At 32.2% G+C, this 12,038-nt stretch overlaps 1 protein-coding gene across 6 annotated transcripts in view; it reads left to right on the top strand.

Moving 5' to 3' along the window:
* CSMD3 (CUB and Sushi multiple domains 3) overlaps positions 1–12,038 on the top strand; it is a 1,223,593-nt gene that overhangs the window by 1,196,403 nt on the left and 15,152 nt on the right. For all 6 annotated transcript variants that reach the window (XM_021090582.1, XM_021090583.1, XM_021090584.1 and 3 more), the window contains 3 exons: positions 1,402–1,581; positions 3,766–3,831; positions 9,721–9,879. In XM_021090582.1, coding sequence (XP_020946241.1) covers positions 1,402–1,581; positions 3,766–3,831; positions 9,721–9,879 — 405 coding nt within the window. The remainder of the gene's footprint in view (positions 1–1,401; positions 1,582–3,765; positions 3,832–9,720; positions 9,880–12,038) is intronic.

Here is a 12,038-nt window from a genome sequence, read left to right on the forward strand (position 1 = left end):
CTGAAGCTTACTGAAAATCAGCAGAATAATCCGCTGAGCAGTCATGAAAATATCCTGTAGGCTTATGTTTAAATATGGTGAAATTCCTTAAAGGAGAATTCCTCAGAGTGTGTTATGTACTGTAGAACAGCTGTGTGGGAGGAATTAGGTATTTCATAGTAAACCAAGATTCTTTGATGGCCTGCATTTGGGATATAATGATTTAACTAAAGTTAAACAGCTTCTGTTACTGCAGAGCATCTCAGAATTTCTAATATGTGCATAATAGGGTCAAAAATGTAGCAGAGACTATTTATTATATTAAATATAAACCATATAACAAAATGTTTATCATATAGTATTTAAAAATTTAGCTAGTATTTATATTTTAGTTAAACTCCACTGGGAAAGAAATTGGAAAAAAATTCTCAGCAAATTTGTCCATAGAACACTTTTTTAGAAACCAGATTTAAGGGTCTGGACAAATGACCCTTAAATGAACAAATGATCAGAAATGTTATCTTGTTTAGGGGATAGTGCCATTTTTTTTTTTTTTTGGCTGCACCCACGGTGTATGACAGTTGGCCAGTGATTGCATCTGAGCTGCAGCTGCGACCTATGCCACAGCTGTGTCAATGCTGGATCCTTAACCCACTGTGTTACAGTGGGAACTCCCGGGTAATAGCTTTTTCTCATGGAGAAAGGCACAGTCATCATAAGACACAAAACAAGTGAACTGAGGGGCAGGGCTAAGTAGTATCGTAAGTACAGGCATAGTGGCATCAAGATGGAGAATTAGGAATTGAAGAAAAAATCATGGCGATAAAGAAACAAAAAAATAAATTGATGAAAAGATGCTGCTAGCATATGGACTGAAAATGTGGCCAGAAAATTTCATATGTAAAAATTTATTAAATTTTACTTTCTACATTAGGATATATTAATATCAGAGCAACATATTGAGTTGTAATTGGATTTAACTATAGAAAACATGCTTTTAATTTAAAATAAATATAATAAATAAAATTATAAATTATTATTTCCTAAGCTGATAAAGAAAATATGAGTTGATAAACTTTAAAAGTTATCTTGCTATAGGACTTAGATCCTTTTAAATACTAATATATATTGTGACTCTCTAAAGTGGTGATATAGTATACATTTATTAGCTTAATTATCCAAAGTCTTATTTTTCCTCTTAGTTTATCTGTTAACATTCACCAGTGTTCCATAGATGATTGTATGGGCAATGCTAATCTATTAAATTAATATTAACAATTACATTAAGACACTTTCTTTATATTTATATAAAGGTATATTTACATAGAGGCATTAACATACCTATAAAAATATGACTCCAGTCTCAAAATTTTCTTAAAATGTCTATAAAAATGAACATTTTTCTCTTTTTTTAATATGTAGCCCATAGCTGTAAACAGCCAGAAACTCCTGCTCATGCAAATGTAGTAGGAATGGACCTCCCATCCCATGGGTATACATTAATATATACCTGCCAGCCTGGCTTCTTCTTAGCAGGTGGAACAGAACATAGAGTGTGTAGATCTGATAACACCTGGACTGGAAAAGTTCCTGTTTGTGAAGGTAAGTTTTCTCTATAAAAGCTTTTAATGGATTTTGTACTGTTTAAACTTTTCTCAGATACAAAAGAATGAACAATTTAAATTAGCTTAGGAGCAAGGGAAATTTGTTGGCCAACTCCAAGGGTAGGAGTGATATATAGACACTTCTGGATTCAGAGGCACAGAACTATTATTCAAGTCTTTCACCTCAAGATTCCCAACTAATGACATCTTCGAAGACCCTGTTTCCAAATAAGATCATATTCTGAACTTCCTGGTGAACATTAATTTGGAGCGTATAATTGCCAACCCACTACGGTAAGGAAAATTGCTGCTAGAATTCCTGGGTTTATATCCTTCTGGTAGAATAACCCTTTGGAGTACTTCCAAAAGGCTGGTCAAGAAAGCACTATTCAGAAATTTGACTGTCACAGTTTTAAATGGACTCCATCTCAAAATTCATTTCTCAGCCAGGGTGATATGGTAATTTGCCCAGGTCTCAGTGACATGTCCACCTCTGCTACTACTTTGCTTCAAGAGAGTAGTCCCCATCTGAAAAAGATGTAATGAGTTTACCAGAGGAAAGAGCAAAGAAAATTTTTTCTAGAATGCTTGAAAAAGTCATAAATTCTTTTTTTCTTTTTCAGGCATTCTTTTTCTCGATGTCTTGCATCATTTACAAATATTATTGACTTTCCCTTCTTGAAATATTTTCACTCTCTTCTAATAGCTAGAATATTACAGATTTTTTCTTTTTAAAAATATTCATGATAAAAGTTCCTTCTATGTGAGATCTTATTATTTCATTTATTTACCTGTCACTGTCATTAACAACTTTCCTACCCTTTCATCTGCCCTTCCCAAACTAGAATATAATCTCAAATAAACAGAGACTTTGTTCACAGTGTTTACAACTATAATTTTAACAACTAAACTGTGCCTTATATGTGAAAAGTATTGAATCAATATTTAAGTAAATATATATTTTATCTCTTGAAAACTATGGATACAAATTCTCCATTTCCTTTATAAGCTTAATGTTCTCTACCTATGCTTTGCTAATGCTCAGTTCTTAGTCATCTCTTCATTTCACTCTGTATTCTCTCTCCCAGTTGGTCTCCTTCAAGCCAGTGATTTAAACTGTTTTCTCTGTGAAGGTTATTTACAAATTGATATTTCTAACTCATTTATTTTCTCTTAGCTCCAGACTTATATATTCAGTTGCTTACCTGATATCTCTTCTGGAATTTTTCAAAGACATTTAAATGCTCAATATATGCAAATTTAAACTCAAATTTCCCTTTCATAAGTCTTCTCTTGATCTTCCCTCATCAAGTGGTACCATCATCATATAATAAATATAAATCTAGTGGTCATATTTGACATATTCCTGTTGCTTTAAATCCACGAGACTTTAGTAGCTTTAAAAAAACATCTACACACTTTTAAGTTTATCGTCATTGCTACGGTAGTCTAACTTGTTATTATTTCTACTGTGATTGTTGATATGGCCTTCTACCTTCTCTGCTCAAATCAATACCTGCTCCTTTCCAAATTGTCGTTTATCTTGCAGACAGTGTGATGTTCACCCACCCAAATATCTTTCTCTTAAAGACTTTAAAGACATTACATTTTTCTTAGGAAAAAAAAAAAGTAAGCCTATGCAGATCTATAAGCACTGCATGTCATAGCTCCTTTAACTCTGCAGGCACATCCAGCACCCCAGATGATTTTAAGCTACATTTGTTAAATTTTGTTAAGTCTTCAACATTGAGTCTAGCCAATTTCTTATGACACCATGGGATGTCTTAATAAATTATGTCTCTTAAATATGAAACTTACCTTAATTATTTGCCTTTTAGCATACCCTCAGCCCTCCCTCAACTTCCATGTTGGAAACAACTGTTTCCATGTTTGTGTGTTTAAAGACATATGATTTCATATGCCTTCAAAATAAGAAATGGGACCTCAAAGTGATAAGGCAGCCTTAATAGTCCCCCTGCCCCACTGGACTATAAAAGGGATAATTATTGAAGTTTTCGTTGTTGAGCAGGGACTGAGATGCTATAGTAAATAAGACATCTTGGAGAAAACTATATGATATGTCAGAGAATAAAATTAGCAATGTATCATATTATATCTGTGTGTGTTTGTATATATTATTAATTATATTAAAATTTTAAAACATTTTTATTTCATTTCATAGCTGGTTCCAAAATATTGGTGAAAGATCCTAGACCTGCACTGGGAACACCCAGCCCAAAACTAAGTGGTTAGTAGTTTCAGTTGTTTTTCTAGTGCTCATGATTTCAAAGTGATCTGCTGTTTTCTTAACAAAATGACCATTTAGAAAAAAATATTTTATTTTGGGAAAATTATGCATTTGAGTGTTTGGAATTTAGAATTTGGAAATTTGTATTATAAGAGGTTGAATTTCAAGCAGAATAATGCTGAAACTTGTTAATATTGCAAAAATATTATTTACAGTTCCCTCTATAAAATTTCCCTTCATGAATATCTGCAAATGGCTATAAATAATGACAACGTTTTATTTAAAACATTAAAAAAATGAAATGTTACATATAATTTTTAAATATATATTTTAAAGGAACCAAATACACTTGGTGGGAGAGTAAAATTTAGCAACTTCTAGAACTTGTCTAGTTTATTTTCAATTATTTGACTTAAAAAACAAAATTATTTAGTCATTAAAATATGGGTTTGAAGTCCTACAAACTTGATGTAATTCCTATCTTATGCATTCCCTACCCTGGAGCTTTGGCAAAGTTACTTTCATCATCTAACCCATTTCTTTACCTATACAAAATAAATAATGATTAGAAAATGAAGTGAAAAGTTCTTAGTTCATAGTAAGGGCTCAGTTTATGACAGCTCCTTTTTTAATATATTAGTAGGTATTTTATTTACATGGTTAAAAATGAAGAGATATACATAAAAAATTAAAGGCTTAGCATGTAATCTTTACCTTAGAGGTAGATTTGGTCTGTTGTATTAAGCCAGGTGCAATGTTAAAATATAGTTTTAGTTGTTTTCAGAAGTTCTTAATGTACATGCTATAAAACTGGAGTGCCAACAACAAAAAGTGAGTCTGAGGAACTGATTTTTTCAATAGTTAGTGAAAACAGACTGCATTTCATTCAGGTAATCAAAGAATATGTCAACATAAGAAAATTTAGCAGTGGAATCAGAAAATCACAATGGTTCACTGATGCCCAGAACTTTTCAATAAAGATGTTTTCTCTGGGAGCAGATGATTGCTCTGAATAATAGCTCTAGCACATCAAGTGTAAACCTAGACTGTCCTGGGCAAAACGTGGCCAACGGCTAGCAATAAATAGATCAGACAGACAAAAAAAAATTAAAAATGTGGAAGAACTAAACAACAAAACTAATATGTTTGATACTAATATATTTGACACTTTATAAAGATTTTCTCATCAAACAAACAATATATATTGTCTTTAATGGAACAGCAGATAGCTATAAAAATTGACCATGTATTAAATAAAAAATAAATCTTTACACAAATTTCAAAGCAAAATCAGTCTCGATTGACCATGATGGATTAAACAGTTAATAACAAAATGGATAACTTTTTGAATTCCTGAACATTTGGAAATTAAGAACAGATGTAATACTGATGAGTAACTCATGAATTAAAGAAGAAATTAAAGGGGAAAATATAATAATAAAGAGAGCTTAGTTATGCTGGAAAATCTAAGTATCAAAACATGGGTACTGAAGAAAAGCAAAGATGTGTGGGAAATTTATAGACTTAAATCCTTACATTAAAAGAAAAGAAAGCCTTGGAATTAATTAGTTGTCTCCCTGTTAAGAAGATAAAAAAATATAACGGAATTACCAAAAGAAAGCAAAACTCAATGTAGTAAAAATGAACAAACAAAAAAACAAAGATACAGTAGAAGAATCTCAACAGAGTCAAAAGTAGTTCTTTAAAAAAATATACAAAGTGACAATTTTCTGGTAAAACTGATTGAGAAAGAAGCAAAAATAAATACCCTTTCAAAAGGAAGTGTGAATATAACTACTTAGAGGGTAGATTAAATAAAGTAGAAATATATAACAGAAAACTATCCATAGCTGTCAACTATTTTAAAAAATAAATATAGGCAAGTTACTAAAAAAGTAAAGTTTGACAGAACTAGTAAGAGAGAACTTGAATAATCCCATAACAAATAAAGAAGTAGGTAAAGCTATTTCCACAAGGAAAAAACAGATTTATGTCTGTACTGAAATTTTGAAAGAATCATCCCAGTTTATAAAAACTATCAATGAAATTCATTTTATGGGTCCAATATAACTCTAGTAATGTGGGTAAAGACATTTTAAAAAGGAAAGTTATAGGTTCCTTTGATTTAAGATTATACATCTAAATTTATGTAGGATAAAGTCCTACATAAAATTTTAGTAAATCAAATACAGATGACCCTTAAACAGCAAGTAGGGGAGTTCCTGTCGTGGCGCAGTGGTTAATGAATCTGACTAGGAACCATGAGGTTGCAGGTTCGATCCCTGGCCTTGCTCAGTGGGTTAAGGATCTGGTGTTGCCGTGAGCTGTGTGGTGTGGGTTGCAGATGCTGCTTGGATCCTGTGTTGCTGTGGCTCTGGTGTAGGCCAGCGGCTACAGCTCAGATTGGACCCCTAGCCTGGGAACCTCCATATGCCACAGGAGTGGCTCAAGTAAAGGCAAAAAAAAAAAAAAAAAAAAAAAAAAAAAACAAGTAGGTTAAAAGTGCTGACCCTCCGTGCAATCAAAAATATACACAAAATTTATAGTTAACCCTCAGTATGTGGTTCCTCCTAACCCAGTGTCTCTCTGTATCTGTGATTTCCTCATCCATGAATTCAACCAAGCATGGATCAGTAGAACTGTACTGTAGTAAAGAAAAAAATCTGCATATAAGTGGACCCTCGCAGTTCCAATCTATGTTGTTCAATGGTCAGTAGTACAACATTATTATAGAAAGTATGACACATCGTTAGCAAATTGGGTTTATCATAGATATACAGGGATATTGTCATTAAATAGTCCTTAAAAGTAATCTGTCACATTAAGAAAGTAATACAAAAAATTATGATCATTGAGATATTTGGTACAGAAACTATTTTATAAAATTGAACATATGTTTATAATTTTTAAAATTTTAATGAATTAAAAAGGAAAGGAATTTCTTTAACCTAAGTGAAGGTATCTGTAAAACTCTAGAGCAGTGTCATTTTATTTTATTTTATTTTATTTTTTATTTATTTATTTTTTATTACTCAGATGAATTTATCACATCTGTAGTTGTATAATGATCATAACAATCTGATTTCACAGGATTTCCATCCCACAGTGTCATTTTAATGGGAAAACTTTGGAAGTATTTCCTTTAAAATCATGAATGAGACACGTGATTAGGTTAACCCAAAGTGACAATAATGACATTTTGTAGTGGCATCAAAATCAGGAACATGATATTCTATATTTCAGTGCTTTGAAGACTTTGAATCAAAGTTTTAATTCAAATATATCTTGAGAAAAAGGATCATAACTATCATTGTTTTCCACCTTTTCATTACTCTCCACATCAGTGATAGTTGGATGACATTTTAGAGTTTACAAAGAATTGCAAAATACACAACCACAATTAAATCTCAAATTAGACTTAACAATAGAAGATACTATCATTCCGATTGTACATAGGAATATAAACGACCAAGCAGTAACTGTCTCTCCCATTCTTTTATGAGTTACATTTCTCAGTCATGTGAGAGAAAATTGGAGGGTGGTGGTGGCATGATGGAGATGCCAGGTGGAGCCCAGGCCTCACCATAGTCAGTTCTGTGCATTTTTCCAAACTCTGCATTCAGTTATGTCATGTTCATAGTTTGGAATCAGCCATTATGGGAATATTTACACTATATAATCAGAAAATGCTACAAATCACTTTGTTGGTTTGTTTTCTGGAGAACAAGTTGTTAAACATTTGCTACCACATCAATGATTAATCCTCATACAGTATTTTTGCTACTGCTCCTACCTACTTCCTTCCATTGCTGTTACTTCCTGCCACTGAGGTGCTCCCTAATCCCCTCAACCAACACTCCTTATTTCTGTTAAGTACCATGAACAAGATCACGTTGTGTAGCGGATTTTCGTTAAAAATTCAGGAGTAACAAAGAGTAATCATAGTACAGTCCAGGGGGAAATAAACAGAAATACAGGAATAATACTTATTTATTGGGTACCTACTATCTGGCAGGCGTTGCTGTTAGATCTTTCTCCACTGCTCTTCCTATTATCTCTACAATTAAAAGCCTATTACCTCCAAATTCCAGATCTTCCTAATGTAGGGTAACTTAGCTTGGTACTTTCTCCTCCATTCTTGTTGAGGTATAATTTTTAAGATAACTCTTCCTTAAGATGCTTAGCAAATTAAGGGCATTTTACCCATACACCATTATCAGCATTTTAGGTCAGGTCTCCTTTACATACAGAACATAGCTATGTAGTTTGAGGTTTGGGGAGGAATTCCAATATGAGGCTGACTTGGCAAAGGGCCCAGAACCAGGGCTATGGATTTTTCACAATACTAACTGCATGTTTGCTAAATAAATATATTTATTAGCAACTATGTAATGAGCTGTTAGACCTACAGCGTCCCTGTTTTACCTGCATAATAATAACGATAGCAGCTAACACTTAGCAAAACTTCATATTCATTATCTCATTTAATCCTCCCAGTAGTAACTCTCTGTTAATCCCACATTAATGGTGAGGATATTAAAGTTTAGAGTTAAGTAACTTAGGGAAAACCACACAGTTTATAAATTGTAGAGGAGGGACTTAAATACAAGCACTCTAGCTCTCGTGCCTGCATTTCTAATCTCTCTGCTATTTCACTTTTGAATTACCATAGGAAGAAAATCATGTTGGTTGAAATAGTCTGTAAAAACGTTAACTCCTGAGGGCATTTTATGCTCACCTTCTATCACAGTACTGCTTTATTGGTTTGCTGAGTAGAATCCAGGGAATGTATGATTTGTAATCCCAGTTTCTGTGATCTGAGCAGTGAGAAGTGTAATGTGTATAGAGAAAACCCGGTGACAAACATCAATAACTTGTTAGGGAAAAAAGGCTTTTTCTAAATCCATGTCAATCATTCACTCACACAAATAAACATGGCACTTTTGAATAGCTGATTTCAGGGGATGTGCTTTATTGTAATGTACTGCGCAAATGGAAGCCTCTCTCAGTCTTCATCCAGGATCTGAGTAGACACTGACATACCTGATTTGTATGAGCTCTATTTATTTAATATATTTATATAAATATTTATGTATATGTATTATATATATATACTTTATATAAATGTAAACTATTTATATAAATAAAATATCTTATTTATCCGCATCTAATATAAGAGTGTTTCTTCTTTAGATATAAATTTTACGTTAGAATACTTTTCAGTTCTCCCACAAGTCACCGTTTTCTCATGAGGGTTAGTCAATTTTAGGGACGGTTCTTTTTTCTAAAAATACCTATAAACATCAAAGCTGTCAAGAGCAAAACAGGTGGACCCCTGTTCTTCAGGAGCATCTATTATTGAAATTACTGAACTGAGTATTCTGTGAAGGTGACAGAGGAGCATCCCTCCTGACCGTCCTCCAAAGCTGTTCTGCTTCTGCAAGGGACGTTTTAACTCTGCCCTTCCCCCTATGAATCTACTCCTGCTGCTCTAGGAGAAAAGCAGGCCTCTTGGGAGTTGTAAATAGACTGACCTGGCTCAGTAAAATCATTTCATTTTTTTTCTGAAAGAAATATATTATTACAGGAAACCAAATTTAAGCAAACTTGATAACTTTAGCTGGATTTTAAATATGTCTTGTGTCCTTAATTGGTGGTGTTTACCTCTCATCAATGATGTGTGTACAAATCTAGGTTATTATTATTTTGGTTTATTACAAAAAATTAAAACACTTGGGTGAAGAATTCATTTCATAGTATACATTCTATGTTGTATATTTAGAAAAATATCATTCTTCAATAAACTAATATTAATTAATTTACTATATAATGCTTATATTTATAGGACACAGTAAAATTTATGTGTATGTTTATTTAATCTATTCACAGTTCCTGATGATGTGTTTGCCCAAAATTATATATGGAAAGGCTCTTATAATTTCAAAGGAAGGAAACAACCCATGACCTTGACAGTTACTAGTTTCAATGCTTCTACTGGGAGAGTCAATGCAACACTCAGTAATAGCAACATGGAACTACTACTTTCAGGTATCACATTAAAGAACAGCAAGTAATGACTTCATGCCTTTATTTCCATCATTTTATCATTTTTATTAGCGATTTGTATACTGTAAAATAATTTGTTACTTTTTTTACGACATTCATAATTCATTTAGAAATAGGGCTTTCTCATTTTTTGATTGATGCATAAATATTACTATACAAATATAAAACTCTGTGATTCTGAAATAAGCTTCCTCAGAGATATTTTTATGTGGCTAGAATGACATGCCATGAAATATATCAGAACTTTTAATTTGAATATAACCAACTCTTTCTCTGTTCTCATAACCCAAAGAGACTGAATGAGAGAATTGCAAGCTATTTTATGGTCACAAAATCATGTCTTCAAATGAGAACATTTAGGAGAACACTATAATTTAAGACAGAAAATGTTGAGCTACACTACCTTAAACAGGCAAAAGGAACCCAGAGCCCTATCCCCCTGCAAAGCCTTCTCAGGTTCCTGGTTCTTCTATCTAGTGCACACTTCCCTCATTATCTTTGATTACTCTAGGTTTTTTAACATTCAGATTTTTATCCGTATGTCATCTTGTCAACAATATTCCTGAGACCCAGTTTTAAGTAGCCTTCGCATTACAGTCAAGACACACTATTATTTTCTTCTTTTCATTACTTGAAATTATAGTATAGTATGGTATAATGGTATGGTATAATAAGTATATATTATGGTATGGTGTGGTATGGTATAGTATGACATGACATGATATGATATGATGTGATATGATTTGTCGATGCTCCAAAATATAAGCCCAAAAAGAGTGACTTTTTTCCTTCTAGTTCATTTGTATACCTCAGAGTTTAGAAATGCATCTGTAACAAAACAGACTTCAATTAATTTGAATTATTACTCTCATTTAAAAGTATATTTTTAGAATATTGATATCGGGGTTCCCGTTGTAGTGCAGAATAAATAAATCCAACTAGTATCCATGAGGATGAAGGTTCAATCCCTGGCCTTGCTCAGTGGGTTAAGGATCTGGCATTGCTGCGAGCTGTGGTGTAGTTTGCATGTGGCTCAGATCCCGCATTGCTGTGGCTGTGGCCTAAACTAGCTGATATAGGTCTGATTCACTCCTACCCTTGGAGCATGCCACGCATGTTGCCCTAAAAAAAAAGAGAAAAGCATTAAATGAATAAATGAATGAAATAAAATATTGATATTGAAAATATGAAATATATATTTAAACTTTGTGGCTATGTATATATCCTATATATAATTATAAATAATGGAATGATTTGTGAAGTAAATAAAATGGAAAATAAAATTATACCTATTGATTTTGTCAATTTTATAAGAAATATAAAGCATCATTTTGTATTATTGAACAATCCTACATTAAACCTAAAGTTAAGATATTAGAAGTTAATATGTATTTTAACTTTAAAAATATATATATAATTACCTGATATAAATGGAAAGAAGTTTTACAGGAATGTAAAGAATGCATTTAAATTTTGACTACTGATTTGATTTGGAAATATAAATTTTTATTTTTCTTCTGTGAGAGCACAAAATATAAGTATATGTATTCTAATCTAGACAAATTTCAAAATAAATTTCTATAAGTATAGAAAAACAAAAAAGTAATTAGGCTAATAAAACCTGCTATTACTGTCTCCATAAAATCAATTATAACATTTTTCAGCAATTTTGATTATTTTTTTGTGCCTTTTCCCTCTTAATTGCAATTTACTTTAAATCAAGATCTATGTATCATTGTATTTGTATCCCTAGATTATTCTTATGATACATTATTACATCAGTGAAAGATTTGAGTGAATTAAGTCAAATTTCAACCATCAGATAATCACAAACTTTTTACTTAGAACCTTGTTTTCTATTATTCCCTCAAAACACTTACAATCCATTTTATTTCTACTCTGAGAATATTCTCCGTTCAGTAAAGCAGGATTGTATACAGTTTTACTTTTCTCCTTTATGCCATTACCTATACTTAACTTCTCAAACCAAACATTCTACTTGATTTTTGAGATTCAGCTCAAATGCTCTTTTTCTTTATACGTATTTCCAGAGCACACCAGTGTGAAATGATCCCTCTCTCTTCTGGCCTTTAATTCCTCATATTCCCTAATGTATTTTAGTTAGTTGCGTACCTTACTTA

The sequence above is a fragment of the Sus scrofa genome, chromosome 4 (genome assembly GCF_000003025.6).
Source record: "Sus scrofa isolate TJ Tabasco breed Duroc chromosome 4, Sscrofa11.1, whole genome shotgun sequence".
In the NCBI taxonomy this organism is placed as follows: Eukaryota; Metazoa; Chordata; class Mammalia; order Artiodactyla; family Suidae; genus Sus; species Sus scrofa.